This window comes from Podarcis tiliguerta (assembly GCF_965153285.1).
Source record: "Podarcis tiliguerta genome assembly, chromosome: 12".
Lineage (NCBI taxonomy): Eukaryota > Metazoa > Chordata > Lepidosauria > Squamata > Lacertidae > Podarcis > Podarcis tiliguerta.
The window spans coordinates 21,974,422-22,001,732 of NC_139545.1; the positions used below are offsets into that span (position 1 = coordinate 21,974,422).

At 39.1% G+C, this 27,311-nt stretch overlaps 1 protein-coding gene across 26 annotated transcripts in view; it reads left to right on the forward strand.

The window, feature by feature from the left end:
* Nucleotides 1-27,311, forward strand: part of TBC1D5 (TBC1 domain family member 5) — a 242,306-nt gene that overhangs the window by 82,373 nt on the left and 132,622 nt on the right. For all 26 annotated transcript variants that reach the window (XM_083404783.1, XM_083404795.1, XM_083404787.1 and 23 more), the window contains exon 3: nucleotides 5,359-5,493. In XM_083404783.1, the coding sequence (XP_083260909.1) occupies nucleotides 5,394-5,493 (100 nt within the window). In that variant the 5' untranslated portion in view covers nucleotides 5,359-5,393. The remainder of the gene's footprint in view (nucleotides 1-5,358; nucleotides 5,494-27,311) is intronic.

Consider the following 27,311-nt stretch of genomic DNA (forward strand, 5'->3'; position numbering starts at 1 on the left):
CCAAGCACTATTCACTACATTTCTGAATCAAGCATCTGTTTATTGGGGAATGCTAATACAAAGTTGATAGTTGGTGTGGTGGTGGTGGTGGTGGTGTGTGTGACACCAGAATGAATTTCAGACTGCTGTGATCTGCTTGATCTTAAAGGTAAGGTAACGATTTTAATGTACATTCAGTCAAAAGCAAGTCTTTCTCTGTTCTCAGCACCAGATGTTTTCATTATAGGCATCAGCAGAATAATTATTTTTCCAAATTAGTAAAAGTGTATTTAGATACATTGTCTTGAGTAATCTGATTTTTTTTATTTTGGTTCAGAACTATTTCCAATAATAAAAATGGCTTGGCTGTGGTGATTCTTGCCCAAGTTGCATCTAGATTTGACTGTTGTAATATGTGGGCCTGCTTTTGGAAAGTGTCCAGAAATTCATTCAGAAATTCTGCCACTGTACAGAGATAGCCAATGTAAAGCCCTCTATGTGATTTTTGACCCCAGCCAGTATGACCAATCAGCTGGCATAATAAGAATTGTAGTCCTTAGAGTACAAAGGGTGGCGTGAAGGCAGGCCCACCTCTTCTATACCATTGAGATGTTGAATCTCATCCTTAGAAAGGTTTGTTGCCCTCCTTTTTTGGTTTTTCAACATCAGCCACAGTTGGCATTCATCCGAAGATCTTTCAGTCGGCCCTGATTAGGTGGCCTTCATGTTTCTGCTACTATGATCTGTGTTGCTAATTGGCATTTATTGGGTGCTTTCAATTGTTTAATGATATTACTTTTAATATGCCTTGTTTGCTGAGATTTCAAGAGGAAAGGCAAATTGTCAACATTTTTAATAATATATTTTAAAAAACAAATAATACAAATGCTTAGTCAAACCCATAGAACTAATTACTATGAAAAACATGTTACAGATAAGTTTTCAAATGATATGTAGATTAGTGAAATATCTAATTGCAATTACCTTGCAATATTTATAAGAATAAAAACAAATTTACAGTAAGTCTACTGTAGTTCTGCAATTGTAATATATATATATATATATATATATATATATATATATATATATATATGCGCTTTTTAGTGGTAGAAAAGTGAACTGTAAATATATTGAATGAATAAAACAAAATGTATTTGTTTTCTATATTTAATATTTGTGTGATACTACAGTTTATTGAACACATCATGCTGTAAGCATCCCTTTGTGAAACAGGAAGCATGTATTACCTTTATATGTCCACTAAGAAATAAATTTGCTGGGCTTCAATTTTAGTGGGGAAAACTTCTTAAGGAATATGTTTGTGTAAGGAGATCAGGCTCTTTTCAGCTAAGGTCTAAGTATCATGCAGGTTGAGTGTAATAAAAGACCACTTACAGGTGGCAGGGGTGAAAAGTCTTGTCCGTGTTGGGAAATTCCATTCCACCTTTTGTTGCAGATATGTGGGATTGTTACATGTCACATGCCTGTTTACATTCCAGCACAGACTGCTGGGCCCCGTGAGTACAGCTTCCACTCTGTGTATTGCTTTTTTTCTGAGTCTTTCTCCGAGAAGACGGCAAGGAGAGATGACATGTTTTTTGGTCCTGATTTATGTACAATAAATCCGTAGTTTTAGTATGTATCTACAGCCTCAAGCCTCTTCTGTTGTGCAGTTTACTTTGCTAAGTAAAGCGTGCTCAAGTCAGCAGGCTTGAGTTGCTGATTTACGTCAGAGCCAGAGGTCGATGTATCTCCGCAGAGAGGGAGACGATCCAGCTGGGGCTGAGCCAGCTGGCCTATTGACTCCCAGATGCTGACAGTCCACATGGCCAGCTGATGTCACTGTTGAACACATCCGGTTGGGGGGCTGGCTGGTTGTCCATCAAATCTTTAAATTCAAATGGGCCAATTATGGCCCTTGGGTGGACGATGGTCTAGCGATGGACCTGTGGGGGCCAGTCTTCTTTCAGGTCCACTACCACAGCATAAAAGCTTGCTGCCCTGCAAGCATGAGACACAGTCAGAATTGGACATCTCACCTACCCACCTTGTATGTTATTGGCTCTACCCGGAGGTAAGCGGGCATAGCACATGTATGTCCTTGCTGTGGGATTAATAAGTCAGCATTAATTAATGCTGTGAAATCAATATTTTGGGCCAGGGAGGAATTTGCCTGCAGACAAATTGGCCTTGTCTGGGGCTTTTTGCCTTCCTCACAGTAAGCGTCAAAACATTTGGTGAAAAAAAAGGCATTGGGTTGGATACTTAGTCTAAGCCAAGGGGTTGGGTGCATGGGGGGTTGGGTGCCCCACCCTCTGATCTAGTATCAAATTCAGGGTATCCCGGTCAAGGGGTCCAAGGATAGGGTTCTGTCCAAAAGCCCAGACGGGGCTAACAAGCCAGAGAATACAATGGTACCTTGGTTGTTGAACGGCTTTGCTCGTGAACAAATTGGCCCCCAAATGCTGCAAACCCAGAAGTGAGTGTACATTTTACAGAACCTGATCGTCTAACGCGGCTTCCGATTGAGTGCAGGAAACTCCTGCAGCCAATCGGAAGTTGCGCCTTGGTTTTTGAACCATTCCAGGAGTCGAACGGACTCCCAGAACAGGTTAAGTTTGACAACGAAGGTACCACTGTACCCCCAAATTGAGACCTTGTGGGATTGCCCTATTTGATTTGCATTGGGGGGGGGGGAGGGTTCCTTAATCTCAGGATCGACCCCGATGGAGTTATCAGCCAGCAGCAGGATTGGCTGATTCAGGATACATACCAAATGCCTATGTCAAAGCCAACTTCCATCTGTAATCAACAAAGTTGTAAGAGTTTTGATCCCAAGCTGATGTTGTGGCATTTCCGCTCCTTGTACACCTCCACCCCCCCCACCCTGGTGGCCCCCAGTCTGCTGGGCATTGGCCCACAAATTCCATCTTGTTTTTGTGGTTGTTGTTTGCTTTAGGCTAGCAAAAAACTAGCTCTTACTCTGGATCAATACTATAAGTATTCAAGTTCTGAAGGTAGACAGAGATGTTTGCCAGGAAAATGACAAATAGATCCATGTAATATGATTGTTTATATAAATAGAAAGTACTTCCATTCATACATCCTTTGCCTTTTATGGCTGTGATCCACCATGGTGCATTGATTACACTCTGGAAAGTTCCTCAACTCTCTGATAAGAGTTTTTGAGAAAACCAGAGTTCTCTGCTTGTAAACAGAAGGGTGTTTTACTTAGAAAGGGGAAAGATGGATCCAAACCAATGTTTCCATTGGTCTTTCACCTGGAAATTATATCTAGACATTTGTACTGTTAGTGTAATTCTAATACAGCTTGACATGATCATGATCATTACATTATCTAAGAATAGAAACTTATAATGTATCCTCTGAGATGGCATAAAGGCTCTATTCAGTTTTCCATTAATGTGTTTTTATGGTAACAGCAGCCAATTAGTATGTACTTTTATTTAGGAAGTATCTAAATAATAATTGGAAATTTTTGCTTTAAATCATTGATTTAAATTGGCCTTTTTTCCTTGGTGATCTAAATTGCTGAGGTAAATCACCTTGATCTTTTACAGCCTATAATTCTAGGGTCAGAGCTAAATTACTTTATTGAAAGAGTTATATACCATACGCTGTACCTTAATCTTTCTAAGAAAGGCATTAAATACAGACTTTTTCAGAAATCCCGTTTAAAAAGGATATTAGTCTTCATCATTAGCTCCAACAGATTGCCTATACTCACAGAAATATTTAGGATAGAGAATAATAATAAGTCTAGTACCAATATAGGTGACGTGGTTGTACATCCCTAAAGGCTTGCCTTTCCCAATCTGGAGCAGTGGATTTTTGCAACAAATAAGGATGTCAGTCCAAATTTTGGCAAGTTCCAACTGGGTGTCAGTTAATGCAATATTATTCATTTGTTGCTTTGTGGTCGGACATAAATACAATAAAGAAATAAAATCCCAATGATGGAGGAAGGAACTGTGCTTGTGTGACTCCCATCCTGCTCAGATAACTGAGGAACCCTGAGCTGCTTTCCCCCACCCACATTTTTACAGCTACAATAAAGTTGTAAATTTTTATTTATTTGTCTAGAGAAGGTGAAACAACAGGTCTTATATCTCACTGCACATGTTTACATGTGTCTGTGCTTACCTATTTGTGCTCAGTAGGGTTTATTCCCTAGTTAATTTATTTAGGATTGTATTTTTGAATGAATAGTAGCTCCTAAATCACATATCAATATACTTTTTAGTAATATGTAATGATTTTGTTTAATTGCTTTACATAAAAGTAGAAAAATGTTTTGCAGGCCATTATAAACCAGTAAAAATAATCACTCATTTTCTAGGAAATGTCCCATGAGTCACCATAATGGTTTAATTTTCTTTGCTGTTTAAAAATTAAAACACTAAAATTATCATAGGAATTCCTTGGTATTCAGAGTAGTTAGGCTAATAGGTATTGATCATTGATTTTTTGTTTTTAATTCTGATGTAAAAATAATTTTCCAGTAGCCTTTTTTGTTTTTGTTTTTTGTTGCTACTTTGGATGAAACTTTAATCTTGTCTGTTCCTTTTGCATGTATTTCTGTGATAATGTTTTTAAGAGAGGACTTTGGCAATTATATTTCTTCTTTATTTTGACATTGGGGTAGCCATTTGTCATCCTATATAGGTAGCCAACATGGTAACCTTCAAATGTTCCTAGACTACAGTTCTCATCAGCTACAATCAGAGCTCCAACCAGCATGGGTTAGTGTTCAAGAATAATGGGAGTTGATTCCAATAACTGCTGTAGGGCACCATACTTTGCTAAAGCAATCTTTTTATAAACAGTTATTGCAAATGAGGTAATATTAAATCTTAATATACTCTGCACAGTAAGTTCACTATTAGGAAAAGTGGCATTTTTTCCTCACAAAGTGTTAGCTTACTTTAAGAACACTGTTCAAATGGAAATTAACAACTTATTAAAAGTAAAATAAAACAACTTTAGCACATACCTCCTATCATGCCTGAAAAATGAATGGAGTGCAACAGAGTTTTGTATCCAATATATTTCCCCCATTCATTAAAACATTGTCACATTCATTGTTATAATAACAGAAAAGAGCACCAGATTCTCCACCAGATTTGTAGGAATGGTGGAGAAAGTTTACATATTAAGAGAACCTCTTATATCATGAGGAAAAAATATAATGATACATATAATGCAATATTCCTCCCCCTTTCTGCTAAACTAGTGAAAATAGTATGTTTAGACGACAAGCTAAACAATATTGAGTTTTCTGAGATCTTTGCTACCTTATTGTAGTATAGAATTAGGAGGCTGTTTTGATTAATCTTTAGTTTTTGTTTATTCACCCAGGTAATTACTACTTATTGAAAGTGCCAAGTGTCAATATGTACCATTCCATCACTGAAACTAGCCATCCTTTACAAGCTGAAGAGCAGGAAATAGGCATTGATCCCCTGCAAAGTTATGTGAACAAGCCTGACGAAGGTGAGTTGATCATTTTTACACTTAACGTTTTAGAAAATGTATGAGAATTTTTGAATGGCTATGTGTTTATGATGTCTTCCATCTCCCCTGCCCCAAACAAAACATAACTGAACAGAAATGTTTTAAGAAACATTCTGCTGTGTGTGTTGGTCATCTGGCCCTAACAAAAACCAAAAACATTCAACTATTTTTATATTGAAACACTAGTCAAATGTTTAATTCCTTGTTATCTTTTCTTATCATAAACAAAACAGTGATATTGAAATCCACTACAGTGGTGCCTCGCAAGACGAAAAGAATCCATTCCGGGAGTCTTTTCGTCTTGCGGTTTTTTCGTCTTGCGAAGCAAGCCCATTGACGGAGTAGCGCTATTAGCGCTATTGGCTAAAAAAGGGCTAAAAACGGCTTTTTTAGGGGGGGGATTAGCGGTTTTGCTGCTAAAATGCTTTTAGCAGCTTAGGGATTCAGAATAAGGGGTTTTGGAGCAAAAAAAAAATTCGATTTTTTTCGTCATTTTTCGTCTTGCGAAGCAAGCCCATAGGGAAATTCGTCCTGCGAAGCGCCTCTGCAGACGGAAAACCCTTTCGTCTTGCCGGTTTTCCGTCTTGCGAGGCATTCGTCTTGCGGGGCACCACTGTATAGGAATCATGTAAATAGGAGCTCTTTAAATTCCCCCCCGCCCCGCCCGGATTTCTTATTACCAAAACCTGGTCGTTATTTTATGTTTCCTATTTTTTCATTTGGTTTTCTTCATGCTTTTGTAATTCATTCGGTAAAATAAGATTTAGCAATTCCCTATTAAATTTGAATTTGGCATTGTTAACACAATCCAAGCAGAACTTTCCAATCTCCTTCTACCTTTAATTGTTAATCAAAGCTGTCAACTTTGACACTCCTGTCCTAATATATTGTGTGTGATGTTCATTTGTTTCTCAAGCTAAACAATATTGTATACTATATCTTAAAAATACTCAGGAATCACCAACAAAGTAAAAGCACAGTGAAAGAATAAGAACAAAAACAGTTAAAATGCTTGCAGTAGTAAAAACACACAGTAAAATGTAGAGGGGCAGAAAAAAAAACACTAAAGAGAAAGGAAGTGTTTTCAGTCTCCTAAGTTCAACAGAGATGAATCCAGCAAGGACATGGACGTAGTAAGCCGCAGCTGAAAAGGCTCTCGCTCTCACTCTCACTCTTACTCACCTCGATGCAAATTGGTTAGTTGAACTTCCTACCTATCTGTTATTACTGACTACTATTTGGTTCTTCAGATGCTCTGCCCATACATATACAGTACTTAGAAGGGTAAGCAGGACCACACACCCCTAGCCCCAATCTCAGTGTGGCTGGCCCCCTGTCCCTGGCCTCAGCACATTACAGCGAAGCATTGGAAAGGGGTGTCCATGCATGTGTAGCTAAATGTGCATAGGTATCCTATTCAGATACTCTGCACAACATACAAAGGCTACTTGTGTAATAGGACTTTTAATTCTCTTCTCCCCCTCCAAACCTCTGTGTGCACTCAGAATTTGCTTCAGGGAGTAGGAAATGAAGGAGAAGCCCCATTATGTGAGTGGGAGCCCACTTATGCTATGTTGGATCTCAGCCTCTGTTGCTGAATGTAGACAAATGTGGGTCTTAATAATTGTGCCTATTTGTTGTTGTTTAGTCGTTTAGTCGAGTCCGACTCTTCGTGACCCCATGGATCAGAGCATGCCAGGCACTCCTGTCTTCCACTGCCTCCCGCAGCTTGGTCAAACTCACACTATCCAGCCATCTCGTCCTCTGTCATCCCATTTTCCTTGTTCCTTGTGCCCTCAATCTTTCCCAAAATCAGGGGCTTTTCCAGGAAGTCTTCTCATGAGGTGGCCAAAGTATTGGCGCCTCAGCTTCAGGATCTGTCCTTCTAGTGAGCACTCAGGGCTGATTTCCTTAAGAATGGATAGGTTTGATCTTCTTGCAGTCCATGGGACTCTCAAGAATCTCCTCCAGCACCATAATTCAAAAGCATCAATTCTTTGGCGATCAGCCTTCTTTATGGTCCAGCTCTCACTTCCATACATCACTACTGGGAAAACCATAGCTTTAACTATACGGACCTTTGTTGGCATTATTCAGCAGCTAATGCAGGGGAGCAGAGCCACAGAGCTGGCCCTCCATTCACCAGCATCACTGTTGCTCCGAGGCATAGCTGAGGTTGGGGCTGCACAGATGCCCCAGTTGGAGTGCCAGATTGGCAGCACTGGCTCTTCCAGTACACCCTCATAGCCCTGATCTCACCATTGCCCCAGCCCTGCCCAGGAAAACAGCAGTTATGCTGGTGTCAGGAGAGTGGCTTGGTCCCACCATACAAGCCCACTACCGCTGTAAGTACGTTTTGAAATTATGATAGAATTATCCCACTTGTTCCTTCCCCGAGGGCACAAAAATAGGGGAAATGTTATGATAATCAAATGCCTTGTTGTTCATGCCTTGTTGTTCATATCTGGCTTATCAAAAATCAGTGATCTTAATAATTCAATGTGTCTTCAAAAATTAATGTGCTTTTATGTAAATTATGTTCACAGTTACTCAAATATTTGGTTATCCAAATATTTTACATTACACTAGTCCAACAAAATGTATCATTCATATTTAAAAGTTTGGACATACTGGGAAGCTATTTTAATGAAACATTTTTAAGTTCATGATTGCTTGGTTTTTTCCAGCCTACATCAATTAATAGTATAGAATAAAATGATTTTTCACATCTTTGGGAAGTATTTTTAATCAGTTGAACTTTGAATGTGTGTGTGTGTGTGTGTGTGTGTGTGTGCGCGTGTGCATGTGTGCGTGCCTTGAGCAATTAGTTACCTAGACACAGAAGACTTCATAGTTTTTATCTGAACCTTAACATTGCTGCAACATACAAAGTTATTAGTATTGAATTGATGTTTAAAAGTGCCATTAATTCATTTACCCCAAATGTTCATTAACAATGTAAATGTATGCTGATGTTCTAAGAGACAAGGAAGTGACTAATGACTCTTCGCACTAACAACACTTAAAATGAATAGAAACTTAAGATAGCTAATCTTGAAGTAATCAAGGCCCTCATTCAGCTTGGCTTCTCTGTATGCTCTAAAACAGCTGTCAACTGTTAAAAATATATACACAACACACAGATACGCACATGCGAAGATAGAGATATGTAAATACATGGTTCCCCAAAGTCATAAAGGTTACCAACCATAGTACATTTTTACGTTCTATATGTAAATATTTTATATAAAGCATCCATTTCATCTTCATGGCTTTTTTACAGTGAAACACAGACTGCATTTTAATTTAGTGCCATATGCATCCAAGATTCATCATCTCAGTTTTATGCTATTATTTAAAATAAGGTATGCAGCAGATATTAGGGGTGGAGTGGACTTTATGTAATTTTCCTAGCCCAAATGTTGCAGCTCAGGAGTTCAATATGAAGGGGCAGGATGTGCTCTGTAACTAAGAGATCATTGCATTATAGGCATTAATGAATCATGGTAGCAAGACTGTCACTATTCAGGAACAACTATAGCTGCCTCCAGTGACACTGTTGGATCTTGGAGCATCCCCAGAATATCATTCACTTATTCAGTACATTTCTATGCTATCCGTTATCATAACTAATCTCAGGGTGGTTTACACATATATGATTAATAAAACAATAACCCACAGTAAAACAATAAACCTGCAGGCTGTATGTCTGCATACAGCATGAGAAGCACCTACAGACTGGAATCATTCTCAGTTTATTGACCTTCATCCAGCCCACCACTGCATCCAGGGACTGTACAGGACTGGTACAGCCTCACTTGGCTCAGTTGACAAGGTGAAATAGTGTTGGGTGTCATCAGCATACTCATAGCATAGAATCATAGAATTGTAGAGCTGGAAGGGATCCTGAGAGCCATCTAGTTCAACACTGCACTGCAGGAATCTCAACTAAAGCATCTATGACAGATGGCCACCCAACCTCTGAAAGAGAGTCCATTCCATGATTGAACAGCCCTTACCTTGCTCCACATCTCCTGATGATCATACTCCTGTAGATTCCTCCAAGGATTGGGGGGGGGGGCATTGTCAAGGTCAATATGTGCAAGGGGTTTGGACAGCAACCGAAAAAAGGCGATCCATCAATTGGCTCAAGTTCTGGGCAGCCAGGTTGGCTTTGGTCCACTTTGCACAGCTTTAGCACCATTCCACGTGTTGATACACACTGACAGCTCCACTGCAAAATCTCACATTGTGTGTCAAGGGGGCACAGAGTTGGCATCCCTTCAAAGTGAAGCAACTCTTCAACTAGGCCGAAAAACAACAGTTACCAGTGCCACAATTGATGTGGAGGGCACCATATTGGCTGTCCCAACTATAAGCAATAGTAGAAATACTGCCGACATTGCTTTTTCAAGAGTAGCCAAGAAATCAAAAACAGTCACGGGGAGTATTCCAGTAAATATCTCAAATTTGACCATGTCCGGGTGAGTCTCCATGGAAGCTTCTCAGATTCTTTGTGTGTTGCTTTAGTGATACACCGTAGGTGTAGAAAAGATGATTGGTGTATCACTTCTAAACTTTTATTTTGTAATAATTGTATCTTTAGCTTCTTGAACAATGTTCTACTGTCTTTCTATTACTATTCATTTTCATGTGTGCTTTTCCTTTTGAATATTAGAACATGCTTCCATGTGGATGCTTTATAAATAATTTCAGCACCCCAGGTACAAATGTTGGTAGGTGTATTTCCTTGCATCATGTGGTGGTTAGAAATAACTAAGTGTTGTAGCCAACTATGTAGATAGATGCTGAGCAAAACAGGAAATTATAATGCTTTGGCAGGTGTTTAGGATATCATTCAAAAATATTATCTGGAATAGGATGCTAATGGTGATGAACAATTCAGGCTGTGTAGAACATTCGCTGCTGAAACTTATCCAGTCTGCCATATTTTATTCCCTCTAAATAGCAGCAAAGCTTTCTTCTGCTGCTTCCAACACCAGATGCTTACTTAGCAAGCTTTTAATAGTCATTTATTAATAATAGCTTCTGTGTAGTTTGCTTTTACTTGAACAGCTACAGATCTGTAGTGACAAAGGCCATTGGCATATCACTTTTCCACTTATGTCTTGTAATAATTGTCCCTGTCACTTGCTTCTTAATCAGTGTTGTCCTCTTGTCTTGTAATCACTTTAATATTTCCATATACAGTGTTCTTTTTTGGATAGAGCATTAAACACAGTGAGCACCACTGGTTTTTTTCCAAGAATTACACTATAATTCACTACACACACACACACACACACACACACACACACACACACCAATTTAAGCAAGTCTGTGCCCCAGTATTACCTGGACCTTGAGACTACTTTGACAGTGCCTCAAATATCTCTGATAAGGAGGTTAAGACCCACTTTGAATATTCTGCTTTTTATGACCCACTCTAGCAATTAGCTAATGATCTGTGCATATACTGAAAACTAGTTTTTTTTAAAATCCTGAAGTGGTTTTCTAAGAAACCTCCATTTGTGGAGCTACCCTTAAGGTTGGTGCAGAAAGTGACAGATAAGTTCTTAAATGCATTCAGTATAATAGCTGTTCTGAAAGAACTGCGGTGGCTGCCAGTTAACTATCAAGCTGAGTATAAGGTTTTAATACTGAGCTATGAGGCTCCAAACAGCTCAGAACCAGGTTGTCTGAAAAAATATCTTCTCCTGTATTGACCAGCGATTTGTGGAGGACCTGTTCACTGTACCACAGCCTGCAGTTGTCCACCACACAGTGGTACATACCTTGTGAAATGATCTTCCCTGGAGATCAGGCAGGCAGGCACTGACTATTGGGTTCGTACACCAGCAATTTAAAATACCCTTCTTCATCCAAGCTTTTGTTGGCTGCTAATAACTTCTGGCTTCCCCTGCTATTGTAATTGTGTTGTTTTACTGTCATTTTATTGATTTGGCTTTTAATTGTTAGATTTTGTTAGGTTGTTTATTCTTCTACAAAAAACATTTTTTTAAAAATAAAAATAAATAAATAAATAAATAAGATGAAGGTGGTTAAGTCCCGTCGAATTCGACTATGGGGTGTGGCACTCATCTTCACTTTCAGGCCGGGGGAGCCGACGTTTGTCTGCAGATAGCTTTTCTGGGTCATGTGGCCAGCATGACTAAACCGCTTCTGGGGCATGGGACACCATGACGAATGCCAGAGCAAATTTACCTTCCCACCGCAGCAGTACCTATTTATCTACTCGCGCTGGAATGCTTTCAAACTGCTGTGTTGGCAGGAGCTGGTACAAAATATGCTGGTACAGAAAAATAACCACTGTAATGCTGGAATGAAGCTTGGGTGGAGAGAAATATTGAGAAAATATAATTTCTTCTTTGTTTACCCATTAATAACATACTGCTGAATTGCTAATCCACTTCAGTTTGGAGCCAGTTTGGAGAGGGGTGGAGAACTAAGCAGAAAGCCTAATGTGAGTGTGCACTCTGGCTTTCTAGATTTGTCATTTAAATGTTAAGTTGCAGTACAAATGTCAACATTTGGACCAGTTGGCTTCATTCTGTCCTAAACCTCTGCCATCTAATACATACAATATAATTGCTGTCATTGTCTTCGGTATAGCTGTAGGAGGAGGTGTTACTTGGGGACATTTAAAAATACCTTCATATGTACCTGATGATTTTTTTTGGCCTTTTTCAACACAGTGTGTATTATTTATGGACAATCTGGCCTTTTTAACAAAGAAAAATATGCCTGTGCTTATACTGCCATTTCTACAAACAAAACAGCTGATACTTTAATGAACACCATACTGAGGGCCATGCAGGACATAAGGCAAATTAAGCAGGTTACAAACTGCACATCTTCTATTTAGATATAGGAGATCTTCCCGAGCCCGAACAATTAGTTGGACTAATCAGACAAGCCGACAGTCAGAAACAGAAGGAGACCATTTGTATCAATTTAAACAACATAGCTGGTAATGAAGTGAAATAGCCACACTGAATAGTTTTCACCTCTACTTGGGTTTGTACTGTTCTAATAGAATCTTTCAGCTCCCTAAAAAGAAATACCCATGTTTAACAAAAGCCAATTACCTGATGTTGGCAAACTTGGGGGTAAAGGGATAACATGGTGTGAACCTAGAATTGTTTAAAATTCTGGAGTCAAAGGTTGAATCTTGGTTACTTCGTTTAAATAGTTGAATGTGGCTCTCCATTCATAAGAGTTCTTTTTAAGTGACAACAATTCAGCTGTTTAGTCTGGAATACATTAATAAAAATCTCCAGCATTTTTGCTTTGCTCTTTTACAACATGTATATGAAATGTAGAACGAATACATTGTGAGTTGCCTTGATTTCCTTTTTAAAATTAATAATTATCTACAGCATTTAATTCATATAATGCAGGCACATCCAACTTCCAAGAGACTGCGATCTACTCCCACTATAAAAAAAAACTGGCAGTGATCTACTCATCTAAGTTGTTGAGCTTTTTTGGGGGCAGCATCAACCGAAGTTGTTGACCAGGGACACCCTGTGATATAATGCTACGAAAGTAATTTCTGATTATCTTCTTTCCCATCATTTTGTATGAGGCAAAATCACAAACCCATTCAGAACAATTGTAAAGTTTCTACTAAAAGCAGTAAAATGGGCATTTAAAGCAATGCATTTTCAAACATGACCAATTTTATCAGGTGTGCCAATATTTGTTTAAAATGTCCTTCTGCATTCCTCTTGTGCACCATGGAAATGATGGAACTGTATTTCCATCAAATGTATTTTCATACTGAAAATTTTTGCAAAAATAAATAAGCTGCTCTTCAGATATGTTAACGTTAGCTTGGTTCACACATCACTTGGAACCATAGTTTAAATAAACTTTGGTTTAATGAGAATGGGCAGCATGCTTATACACACTGCTGTAATTATGGTCACTTTACTCCCTCCCTGCTTCTTCCACACTGCCAGGAGATAAACTCGTCCAGCTTAGCATTATGTCCAAGGCCTGGGGTCGTGGTTTATTTCTCTCCAAAGAAACCACTAGTAACCAATGTTTGTTCTTGGCTTACTCTTCCTGGTTTGTGGAGAAACAAATCAGAAGCCCAGATTCAGATGTAACACTTAAGCCAGAACAAGGCTTGTTTTCCAGCACAGTGATAGAGATAGCGAGCAGGGACGAAGCAAAGCAACCACGATTTCACAAGCAGGTTGTGCACTAACATTAAGTTTATTTTAACTATGGTTCAAAGTGATGTGTAAATGTGAAAATTTAAGTTTGCATGCCAACATAGTTTTTGAGCTGTGAATGATTAAGTCAAAAGCAGTAAGAGTTTTATTAAATATAGGAGTATGCTCTGCTGGGAAGCATTGAATTGGAGCTTTTAAAAAGTTAAGGCTGGGAAAGAACAATGTTGGCTACTTGCCATATTTAGTATCAATAACACTTTATTGATAACTACCTTATTTTTATTTTCATATATTGTGCAGAGGGCGGGGAAGGTGCCTAAAGTCCAACAGGTCCCTTATATCTGTGATGAGATTTGATGTGGGAATTTCCCAGCACACAGTTCATTCCTAGACACTAGTTTGTCCAGTGGGATTTATGAAGTGTGTGTGTTTCTTTTGAGCAGCAGATTCCCATGCCAATGTTGCAATCAAATCTTCAGATTCAAAAAGGGAATCTGAAGGTTTTTACCCTGAGCAATTCATGTCGCACATGTGCATCTGCTTTTCTGTTTGTAGTACAGAACCCCCATGTGAAATGGTCATCAAATGTATTTAATAAGCTGTTGTTTCAGTTTTGAAGAACAAATTGCAGCAGGGTGAGGCCTGGACAGATGTTTATCACTGCAGTTTGTTATAAATGTTTCGTACCAGGTTCTTGAGTTGAAACTTTCAGGCTAGCGAACAGGACTTGCTTACAGGCCCCGCATATTCTCCAGGTTGCAAATAATTGGGTACAAAAAAGCAAAATAATTGGGTACAATTTTAGTGTAAAATACCCCAATGTAAAGCATTCTCTACTTTTGTTTTTTCCAAGCAAGGTGATAATAAAGTATTAAAATGGAAACGGTGGGCAATAGCCATTGTTGCACAAGGGCACATGATAGGGCTTTCCCTTATCCCTCTGTCACTGATGCTTCTAAAGGTAAAGGGACCCCTGACCATTAGGCCCAGTCGTGACCGACTCTGGGGTTGCGGCGCTCATCTCGCTTTATTGGCCGAGGGAGCCGGCGTACAGCTTCCGGGTCATGTGGCCAGCATGACTAAGCCGCTTCTGGCGAACCAGAGCAGCGCACGGAAACCCTGTTTACCTTCCCGCCAGAGTGGTACCTATTTATCTACTTGCACTTTAACGTGCTTTCGAACTGCTAGGTTGGCAGGAGCAGGGACCGAACAACAGGAGCTCACCCTGTTGCAGGGATTCGAACTGCCAACCTTCTGATCGGCAAGTCCTAGGCTCTGTGTTTTAACCCACAGCGCCACCCGTGTCCCTCTGATGCTTCATAGTGCCCTCTAAATTATTTTAGAGGTTCTCCCAACCCCAACCTCCTATGCAGATTTTGGGGGTGGGGGCTGCAATAGAAAGGAAATCCTGTTCTGCTTGCGGAGGTCAGTTCCACAAGCGGGCTGACACAGATATATCATCCCATAGGCTTATACCACTGATACTTATTTATCATTAGGCACTGCAATAGGAGTTGTTGTTTTATGTAGCTACAACAAAATACTATAAAAAGTAACCATCAAAGCAAACTAACTAAAGTGCTACCCCAAGAAGCTTACCATATATAACTGAGGCACTGCGTTATCAAGGAGACCAAGAAACCTACTATGTTAAGACTGGGTTCCCAAACAGGATCCTTTCAGACACCCCTGTTGGCGCCTTCCAAGATTTCCCCACCTATCCCAATTTTTAACATTTTTTTTAAAAAAAAAGTTAAGAGGTTAGGATTTTTGTTTTTTGGTGGGTGGGAGTTGCTTTTTGGGGGAGGAGTGCTTTCTTTTCTGTATTGGGTCAGCTGTAGATTGTCTGAGCAGTGCCAGTATTCTTTTGTGACATGAGCATTTTGTGGTACCCACAGCCATGGCCTCAAAAGGGTGAGGACTCCTCTGTTAAGTCATAATGGAATTGTCACTTGCCTGCACATCATTATGTTTTTCAGTGACTCCCAGAGCAGACCTCTTGGGCTAGTTTGTTATCTGAGCTAATGGCGATAAAGAAATTTCTGTACAATTAATTGGGAAATGGAAGAATTTCTAACAGTTGCATTTCATGTAAGGAAAAGGCATGGGGATGAAAGGTTGGATTACTTAAGTTTACTTAATTACTGTTCCCATTCTACTTCATGATGGTTTTGCTTCTCCGATCTAGAAATCTATACAATTAAAATTAGAAAGAGAAAAGTAAAGCTCTCTGTGTGTGAAATATATGGCTAGCAACATAATAGTATAATAGTATATTTTTTTCTGTTAAGATTTGTGGAACTTTTAAGACTCCCTTAACATGCACAAGGACAAACAACAGTTGGAAAGGAAAGATGAGAACCATTTGGTCACCCAAACATTGGTCTTTAGCAGTTGTTCTTACAATATTAAATCTTTCATAGTTTTATCATTCATGCTTGTTAATCTAAGAATTTATTCACACTTCCAAGGTGAGCTTACAATTGTACTCTCTCTCTCTCACTCACTCTCTCTCTCTCTCTACAAATACACGCAATAACAAAATACATAATGAAGCATCACAAGATGCTTCATTAAAAAACCGGTAGATCAAATTCTTGTTTACAGCAAAGTTTTGGTCGTTTGAGTTTTGACTGCAGTTCTATATTTCTCTATAAAGAGCTCTACTCATTAAAATATGCTATGTTGTTGAGGTCCCTAGTTTGGTTTTGGCAGGAGAAAGGTGATAGACCCAGTCTGAAGTTCTCCAGTCTGAAACATCACCGCTGCAGACACCCAGATTGTTGACATCACATGATGCGCCTATCTGTGGGAAAGAAGAATTTCCCAGGACGTTCACAGGCTGGATAAGTCTTTGTGAAGAGTGTAACTTGAAACCTTCCGACTGCGCATGTTCAGGAAGTTTGTCAGACCTGCTAGAAGAACTGAACTGAAAGGACGTGTTTTTCTCTAGTGCTGTAATGTCAGAAATAAACATCATGTAAATAGATTTCTGACTTATTTTCTTTCCCCTGCGGAAGCAGGAGAGAGAAGGGTTGTGCATTTTACCCAAACTTGGGAAAATGTCGCCTATCAAAATCTCCCTGGTCTGTCTGGATGTCAGCCAGAGGAGGTTACCGGTATGCAAGCTCCGAGGACAGTGAGAGGGGCCAGCCTCTGTGGAGGTGGCTTGCAAACCAACAGTCTGCACATGAATGTCTGCAGGAGTAGCTACTGTCCAGTTCATATGAGTGACCAGGAAGACTTCATGCCATGAGCAGAAGCTTCTGCGTTGAAATGTATCAGCAAGACCCTGCTCCCATGAATCACTGTGTACAAATCAGAAGTGCTGGACTTGGTGGTGCCACCTATTTTATGGGGAAATTAGACACTCAAAAGTCTAATGAGACAGGATGGCAACACAATTCCACATGTTAGAAGATGTTCATGCCAAACAAGTGTATGACAGAGTGGAGACCATTTTTAAGTTTAGAAAATGCAGGAGGGTCCAAATATGTGAGGTCAGAGTGTTTGCTATGCCTGAACCCCCACAAAAGTGTGCACATCAGAACTGAATTTAGCAACCAGTCTCAGGGTGCAGCCAAGGGAGAGGGAAATTGTCGACGGGTTCAGCAGCCCCCTTATGCCTGTTCTTCTCTGCACAGAAGATGCTCTCTGCTCCCCATCTTAATATTTGTTTGACAGTAACCTCTATTATAAAACACGATTGCATATAGTTAGACTCTAAGCACACTGTCATTCAGTTTTCAATACCATATGCCATATACAAAATAAAAGAAAAATAAAATGTCATTCATACAGTCTTAGGTGTGGACTTAATAGATCATTGTGAAAAGAACATGCTAATATTTTCCAACTTAGAAGGACTACAAACTGAGCCATAGAAATTCAGAAGTGGCTCAGTGGCTCAACACACTTAATTTTCTTCTCTCTTCCATTAAGATAACATCTGTTCTGGCCACCAGTCAGCAAATCAAATTTGATGAGAATTCATCTGAGCGCAAGGTAGAAATGCCTACTAATGGACAGATTTATGATTCCTCCCCCTTCTTAACAAACCTCTTAAATTTTTGAATTAAAAAGTAAACAGAAATAACTATAAGACCTTTATAAAAGAAATGAAGTGGCAAACACATCTTTTTCCATAATCATTCAGTTTAAAACAACAATTAAATAATTAGAAAAAGCAGTATTAGTAAAAATAGAGAAAAGTTTAACTTCCTTTGGAGTTTACAGATTGTATACACACAAACTATATTCTTCCTTATATCTCAGTATTCCAGTGCACCGAATTACGCAGAACTGGTAATGTTTTAATTATGGTAATTCCAAAACTTTGCATTTACTTTTCCTTTGGCCTTTCCCCCTTATTGCTAGATTGATGCATAATATGTTCTGCATAGGTGGTGTATTAATTACAACCTCACTTTATTTTATAAACATTGCTAATAAAAATATATAGGTAGTACTCCATCATGCCAACTGGGCATGGTGGGGTGGGTGTGTGGCTGCACACACCATTCTTGTTGCTGGATCAAAGACTTGTGGTCAGTAGTGAACAGATGGTGCTGATCACCTATTTGGAAAGGTGGAAAGATGGTGGGACCAGGCCTGCTTCCAGCAGGTGATTGGTGTAGTCAAAGCTGAAAATGCTAGCCATCTGTTGAATGGGGCTTTGGGCATAGGTATCTCTGGATCGTGGCCCATTCCAGTAAATCATTTTGAGATGTAACTTGATTATGCAAAGTATTTTCGCATGCACTTTCTTTTATTTAAATCCACAATTACAGATTCGTAAAGTGCAGACTTTTACTTCTCCACCTCCCCACTTGGGGCAGTCTGTCATCATTCCACAACCTCCCTGCCCCCTCAACTGTCATCTTGCCCCTCTGCTTTCAATGCCAAATTTCTAGCTTAGCACATGGGGGTACAGTGACCTTCTGTTTCAGTACAGGATGGCCGTGAGCAGCACCATTATAAACATCTGTTGGTAATAGGAAATGTTGAAGTAAAATTTCACTGTAGTGGAAAGTTGGGTAAAGATAGTTTCAGGGTTATGTGTCCATACACATTATATGCAATACATAAATAGATATGTTGTCTTTGCAGGTATATTTATAACTAATTTCAGAGTGTACATTGTAAGTGTTTGAGGTGACACTGGGCACTTAATTTATCACCAATAGCAACTTTTAGACATTACTGTTGGCAAGACGTGGGACCACCACATTCACAGGGCAGAAGCAGAGTTACAAGTTCTGCAGAATGAGGTTGTAAAATTGTCAATTACTTCACATTGCAGTTGGTACCTATATTCTAGAATGCAAGTAAAAAGCTCCTGGACTGTTTTAAACACAGAAAACACAGATAGTTTTCTGTGTGGAAGAATTTTATGTGAGGAACTATTCAGAAATGTGAATTCCCATTTTCTGTCTGAAGTAGCATGAATCAGAATTTGGCCACCTTATTCTGTGCAACTTAGACCAGGACCACATATGCAGCAGAATAAAGTGAGAATGAAGTGGCAGGATGGACTGCAAATGGCATTCCCCCCCCCCCAAAAAAAAATTCCTCTAAATTTTAAAAAGGAATCATTTCAAAGTAGAAAACTAACATACCAGCATGTGCTAGGTGTTCGTGTGAGTTTCTCTCTCTCTGTGTGCAGGATGACCTGAAGCCTAAACTAGCTCTACACTTCACTCTTAGCATTTTCAGATTCTATTGCCTCTCAATACTGAATTGTGGACTATTTATTTTTATTTTTATTTATTTCATAAAATTTATACACCACTTGATTGTAAAAAGAAACCAGAATCCTAGACCACAGTTCACACTTACGTCCAGTGGCAAAGGAGCCACTGCATGGCTGTTCTTGTGCACTGATGGAAATAATGTGAAAAGTCCTGGACCATGCATGGGAAAAAACCCACCAGTGACTTCTCCCCTCTGCAGTATCAACATTCCAGAAATTGTTTTGGTGTCAGCATACAGAAGAGCTCTGTTAAGGCTGTCATCTCACATGGTTTGGGGCTTTTATATTACCCGTGCATTTCAAGAAGAAGGATTGCCGCAACTCCTGTGCAGCTAAAGTAATTTAAGAACCCATGCTTGGCTCCCAGACAATTGCCTGTAACGGCATTTTTGGTGAGTATGACGTGGAAAAAGAGAAAAGGTACTGTGCCACTGCTGCTAACATCAGATGTTCAAAACTCATGGGGGAGGTTCTAAAAATATGCTTCGTGCAAAATGAAGTCTTCAGAAAACAATAGAGTTAAGGTATGTGTGTGTTCTCTCTCACACACACATTTACATCAGATTTTAAAATTAAAAAAATAAAATTAGCAGTATTCCAAAGGGAGGTTTTAAGGGTGACAGCCTGTCCATTTGGACAGAGACTGAAGGAAGAATTGCATCAGGACAGGCTGGTGAACTAACACAACTGCAGGTTCATCTGATCTTCCATTTTAATGTATTTTTTTCATCTGCATAAGTTATGCTCTAATAAAAATTAAAGAGCAAGTTGCATTTGGAAGATCAGGTCATCGTAATTCATTGACATTAGGCCACATAACTGAATAATGTCTTACTTCAGTGAAATACATCAAATGAGATCAACAATTATGACTCATAAACATGCCTCGCAGGCATAAAACAGCAGGGAATTAGCATGTGAGGCTGATAAATATGCATGTAAATAAGCTCCCAAAGGAATAACATGGGTTTGATTGATAGGTTTAGAATTGGAACATATGTAAACCCCTTTATTCCTCATTCTGGTGTAGCTAAGTAAAGATGCACTTTACTTGTTAAAAAGTTTCAATAACTTTGTAAATCTTTCCTTCACATCTGTGTGCGTGTGTGACTGTCACTTGTAAGATGAATTGAACTGTCTGTAGAGAAGATGGCCTCCTCCTGGAACACAAGTATAGAGCCATCTTTGGAGGAAGATTGCTTTTACATAGCCCTGAATCGTAGCTCAGTTGGTAGAGCTTGAGACTCTTAATCTCAGGGTTGTGGGTTCCAGCCCCAGGTTGGGCAAAAGATTGGGCTAGATGACCCTCGCGGTCCCATTCAATTCTAGGATTCTGTGTTAAAATGATGTGTAAACATATTTTGCCCTTATGATCATATTGTTTTATCTTAATGTGTATGAGTTGTTAAGGCTTTCCCCAAAACTTTATAATTGGTGAGGTATAGGGTAGTATTAAATTCTTCAGGTGACAGTGTTCTGTAACAGTTTTCTGAAACGCTTTTGCAACAAGAATATAGCAGCATCTGTCCATCTTTATAAGTAGATAGTGCACAAATTGCTAATTTGCCCTGATAATTTTTTTACTGTTTTATTGCTGTTTGTTTTGTTTTATTTCATTTTTTGCTTGATTATGTTTTAAGGATTACATTTTGTAACCCACCCAAGGATGCTTTTCTTTTCTTTTTTTGTAATGAACAGCACGCTATAAATACTTTAAATAAATAAAATAGCAGTGACCAAGATCTGGTTAAAAGGAAGTTTGTGTAGCTCAGTGGCACTTAACATGCTTTGTATGCAGAATATTCCAGGTTCAATACCCAACAATTTCAGATATGGCTAGGTAAAGCTGTTTCAACCCTAGAATGTAGCTGCCAATCAGCGTAGACAATACTGAGCTAGCTAGATCAATGATCTGACTTAGTGAAAACTAGATTTCTGTGTTTTTTTGAGCTGTTTTTAAGCTATTTTCACAGCCTTGAGAGGTAAGGGATAGGTAATAACAACAACAACAACAATTCCAGCAGCTTCAAGATTAAATTAAGATTATTGGCAGCTGGGGGAAATGGTGAATGGTTTCTTTCCACGTATGATTTCACATCTCCACTTGTTTTCACTAAAGAGGAAGTTCTACCAGAGGTCAGCCCATGCTAGAGTAAAACATCAAAATTTAATAGCTTTATGTCTTCAGAATGCCTAACATGTCTTGCACAACACCACCAAGAGAACTAATTTTCACTAAAACAAACTTCCTTATTGCCCCTTAAAAAACATCTTTTTAATAAAAGGTTTATCAAATTGCAGTATTTCTAATTCTTTATAAAAGTATCAGAACTCAATGTATTTTAAGAACATTACAAGATTTAAATGGCATGTGCTACATGGACCATCTAAGTAGAGTAGGGGATTTGATTGTAACTGTAATTTTTATTCTAATGTAAATTCATCGCGATTTTGTGTGAAAATATTTGTTTAGACTGAATGTCAGAATTCTAGTTTCCCCACCCCTAAAATAATCTTGATTTACCAATTGATTCTTTTGCCTTATTTTACGCTAAATAGATAATTTGTAATTTATATCTCTCAAACAATTCCCAGTTGGATTTTTCATGCACTGAAAAGTCAGATGCCTGACATTACTGTGTAAAGTTAAGTGCTTGGGGTTAATGAACAGCATTAAATTTTATGAAGCCATGTCCACTAGATGTTAAAAGAAGCTTAAGGGAACTTTCTAACAGATAAAAAATTAGCATTGGCACGGAAGAATGCCTGAGGGAGCTCAGTTCTGTGTAAAGTATAGCTGGGTGGCATATAGACATTCTATCATTAGGATAAATATTTCTGTTAGGAAATTGATTTTGTCTCTGCAAAATGATCACTGTACTGATGCATAGGTACCATGTAAAATATAGCTAGAGATCCTGAGGCAGACCTTTGTAAGTAAATATTGAAATTCTCTCAGGGCTCATGCATGGTATTGCAGTATGAACACTCTATTTATAGCTGGTTTATATTTAAGCCCTTTACGCAAGAAGTAATATGTTGGTTTCATCATACTCTTGTTCTGTTTCTGGCTGTGTCTTGGAACAGCAAAAAATATATGCTTATCCTGAATTTCCAAGGTTGCCTCGTTTAACACTATTAGATTTTACTGGCCACATTGCTAAATTACTTTCTTAGTGACGGAAATCTTCTCTACACCACTTCCATACATAGATCTCTTCACCAAATCATTATAATGGAAAAGATCCAGTGGAACATGTTGTAAGTCTCATTGCTCAGAAACATCTTAAAGGTAAAAGGTAAAAAAACCCTGTTGTCTTTGTCCATGGAGTTTTCTTGGCAGGGAGACTGGAGCGGCTTGCCGGTTCCTGCTCCAGGTGGTGATGTATGGAAGTGAGAGCTGGACCATAAAGAAGACTGATCGCCGAAGATGCTTTTGAATTATGGTGTTGGAGGAGTCTCTTGAGAGTCCCATGGACTGCAAGAAGATCAAATGCATCCATTCTTAAGGAAATTAGCCCTGAGTGCTCACTGGAAGGACAGATTGTGAAGCTGAGGCACAGGGGCACAGAATCAAGACTAGCTCAAAATGAATTTTTAGAAGAAATGCACTTTGGGGGTTTAGGTGCTCATGGTGTTTTAGGACTGATGCTGATGTGACTCTATATGTGCTTGTTTTTGAGAGCCTAAAACCTTGCTGGACTGAATTTTGTACATATCCAGATACATATCCAGATAACATAATTTGATGCTTTTGAATTACGGTGATGGAGGAGACTCTTGAGAGTCCCATGGATTGCAAGAAGATCAAATGCATCCATTCTTAAGGAAATTAGCCCTGAGTGCTCACTGGAAGGACAGATTCCTGAGCTGAGGCTCCAATAGTTTGGCCACTTCATGAGAAGAGAAGACTCCCTGGAAAAGACCCTGATGTTGGGAAAGATGGAGGGTACAAGGAGAAGGGGACGACAAAGGATGAGATGGTTGGACAGTGTTCTCGAAGCTACCAGCATGAGTTTGACCAAACTGCGGGAGGCAGTGGAAGACAAGAGTGCCTGGCGTGCTCTGGTCCATGGGGTCACGAAGAGTCGGACACGACTAAACGACTAAACAACAACAACAACAACAAAAGACCCCTGGATGGTTAAGTCCAGTCAAAGGCGACTGGGGTGCGGCACTCATCTCACTTTTCTGGCCAGGGGGACTGGTGTTTGTCCACAGACAGCTTTCCAGGTCATGTGGCCAGCATGACTAAACTACTTCCGGCACAACAGAACACCGTGACGAGTGCCAGAGCGCACAGAAACGCCGTTTACCTTCCCACTGCTGTGGTACCTGTTTACCTACTCGCACTGGTGTGCTTTCGAACTGCTAGGTTGGCAGAAGCTGGGACAGAGCAACGGGAGCTCACCCCGTCACACGGATTCGAACTGCCAACCTTCTGATCAGCAAGCCTAAGAGGCTTAGTGGTCTAAAACCTACCTGGCAGGTGTCTGGCCAACATCTGCTGCAGGAAAGGAAATGTGAAAATCTCCCTAACAGTTTTTGTGCTACTGTTCCTTTAGTTAGGAAGTTCTTTCCTATTCTCAGTGCAAATGTCCATGCTGGCTGGAATCTCTTTATTCCTATGGATAAAATATACAGATGTTCCTCTTCTTGCTCTCTATGATTTGTCCTCCTTTCATCTTTAAGGCCCAGCTGCCATCATTTGCCTTTAAAGGTGTGGCTGGAATATAGCATACTATCCCCACTCACTATTGTTTAGATGTGATTATACTGAAGCAGAACTGATCCATCTAGCTCAATATTGTTTGTACTGACTCTCCTGACAGGGGTCTCTACCTGTAGATTCTGAGGATTGGACCTGGGACTTTCTGCATGTAAAGTAGATGCTCTGCCACTGAACTGTTTCCCCCATTCAAATCTCCTGTTACTATAAGATCCAAGCATATCTCTTTGACATACGAACTGCTTCCAGTTTGGTCTGGTCTCATGCCACTACCAGAGGTCTGGAAATGAGTCAAATGGGCAACATATAAATAATAAAGTTGTTGTTGTTACACTAATGTAATACTAGTGAAAATAGTTAGCAATGTACATTGGTCAAAATTGCATATAAAGTGCTTATTTGAGGAAAATCACACTAAAATGCTGATGAATTTTCATAAGGATTTTTTTAAAAATCACAAATAGCTGCAAAATGTGGAGAATTTAATTTAAGATTGGGAAAAAGAGAAACAGAGAGAAGTGAAATTGACAGATCATTCTATTGTTGAGAGCCATATATTGAATGATGGAGCAGTGAGGACAAGGGAATCTTTGTAGGTGAGCAAACAAATTTTCAGCGTGAGTTGGTATCCTGATTAATTTAAATGACAAGCAGTTTTGTAACAACCCCCCCTCCCCCATTTCTTGCAGTTAATGGGGAAGACCCTGGGAGTGACACAGCTTTGTGGCAGGGAACTGCTGAATCAGAATAAATGTGTACAAAAACACTTTATGTGAGAGTTACAAACTATGCAGTAATACACACATCTCATGTTTCCTTCCTAGCTAACCACCAATTATCAGAATGGCAGATCAGTTCGGGTCCCAGATGGATTTTTGAAATGTTTAACTGTCTTGCTTACTCAGATGATTCATTAGGTTGGGCAACATTTGTGTAGGTTTGATGATGAGCATATCATTTCTATCATGCACACATTGTCTACAGCAGACCAAACACTAGGATTGATTCTAACCTAATTAATTTGACAGAGCCAAAGTTTATTTATTAATTTTCTTAGCAGTCTTTGAACTGAATTTAGTTCTTAAGGTAACTTATTAAAAATAACAAATAATAGCTTTAAAGTTTAAGGCAACCACATTTATTAATATTGTAAATTAAAATATTAACATACAGCAAAGGGAAAAAATCAACAAAATTAAAAAATAGAGCTGCCACTTAATTAAATAAATCTTAGTTGATTAATTATATGAGTTTTAGTCAGTTAACCTGTTAATTGATTAAATTTGCACATGAAAAATAGTAATTTTAAAGAAATCAACAAACTTTGTTTCAACGTTACACAATGTATAATTGAATGAGAGAAAGCTTCTTTTGAAAGATGTTCCTCACCCTCTTGAATTTTGGTAAGCATTATATTAAAAATAATTTTAAAAATTAACCTGCTTCCCAATTAACTGGGGGTACGATTTTAGACTATAAAAATATTTTAATTTTTTAACCTCACAAATTAATAAATATTATATTTTAACCCTGCTTTAAAGGCATTTTGTATGTTCATCTTCAGATGTTCCTGAATAAAAGAAGCAAGCAGCAGGCCCTGTGAGGCTTTTTAAATTACAAGTTAGAGTAATCTAACCTAGAAGTTACTAGGGTCTGGTTTCTGGAGAAGGAAAAGGGGAGTATGACTGCTTCATCTCTTTATGGCTTTTGATAGCATAAGCCATGGCACACTTCTGCGTCTCTTCCATTAGTTGGAGTGGGTGGGCACTGTTTTATTGTGATGGTGCTCCTGCTTAGGAGGTCCATTTCAGAGAGTAGCATGCTTCAGCATCTTTGTAGTTGGAATGCTGTGTGCTGCAGGGTGCTATTTTGCCTCTAGTGCTATTCAACGTTTATATGAAGCCATTGGGGGGCGGTCTTAAGGAGATTTAGAGCACCGAGACATCTGTCTGCTTATTATATTCGGATCCAAGCCACTCTGAAAGTCCAATTGAAATGGGTTCACGTCTTAAAGCAGGGGACTGTTTAACACAGTTGGAGTACAGCGGGACACAAAGATAGCGATATATATTTCTATAAGACGTTTTCAATACCTTGTATTTTGCTTTCTTTTCTGATTGATATACTGGAAGCCAAATTTCAGGTAGATACTGCCTGAAAATTCTACATGTAATTATGCATGTCTGCAATGAGGAGGGCTTAGTGCACTGAATCTAAAATTCACAATTCTCTGATCAAATTTTGCTGTTGTAATAAATTGAGAAAACTACACTCTCTCCATACTTGTTTTATAGTTCTAATTTAAGATATTTCCCAGAATTTCCACACACAGACCTGGGATTAAGCCCCATTTGACTAAATTTGTCTTAGTTTTGAGTAGACATGTATAAGATTGTACAGTGGTACCTTGGTTTACGAACTTAATCTGTTCCAGAAGTCTGTTCTTAAACCAAAGCATTCTTAAACCAAGGCGTGCTTTCCCATAGCAGCAGAGGACTCAATTTACAAATGGAACACACTCAACAGGAAGCGATACATGTTCTTATCCCAAGGCAAAGTTCACAAACCAAAACATCTACTTCAGGGTTTGCAGTGTTCTTAATCCAAGTTGTTCATAAACTAAGCTGTTCTTAAACCAAGGTACCACTGTACTGTTAGCCTGCATCTGACCCACAGAGGAGTGGTGGTTCTAGGTTATCATGCATTAGACTGCATTGCTAGTCTTGTATTCTGAAAAAAAAAATGCATAGGAAGCTATTAGAACAACAACAAAAGGATATTTCTGCTAAAATAGAAAATTATCAATCCAGAAATAATTATAGATTTTGGGTATGTTAGAACACGCCTTATTGAATGTTTGTAGAAAGTTGTGTCACTCTGCCCTTGTAGTATGTTTTCTCCTTTAGCCGTGTGAAGTCTCAGCAGCTTCTCTGTGTTAGATTTTTCCTCCCGTCAAACAAGCTGTCATTTTGCACATCTATATGTCAATTTTGCTTTCCCACTTAACAATTCTTCTAGCTTCAGCTGCTGCAGATTTAGGCTGAGATCCAGAGGGGCACAGGCTACCGTCTGCATGTGCACCCAATTTTATTTTGAGTTTCCCTTGCAAAAG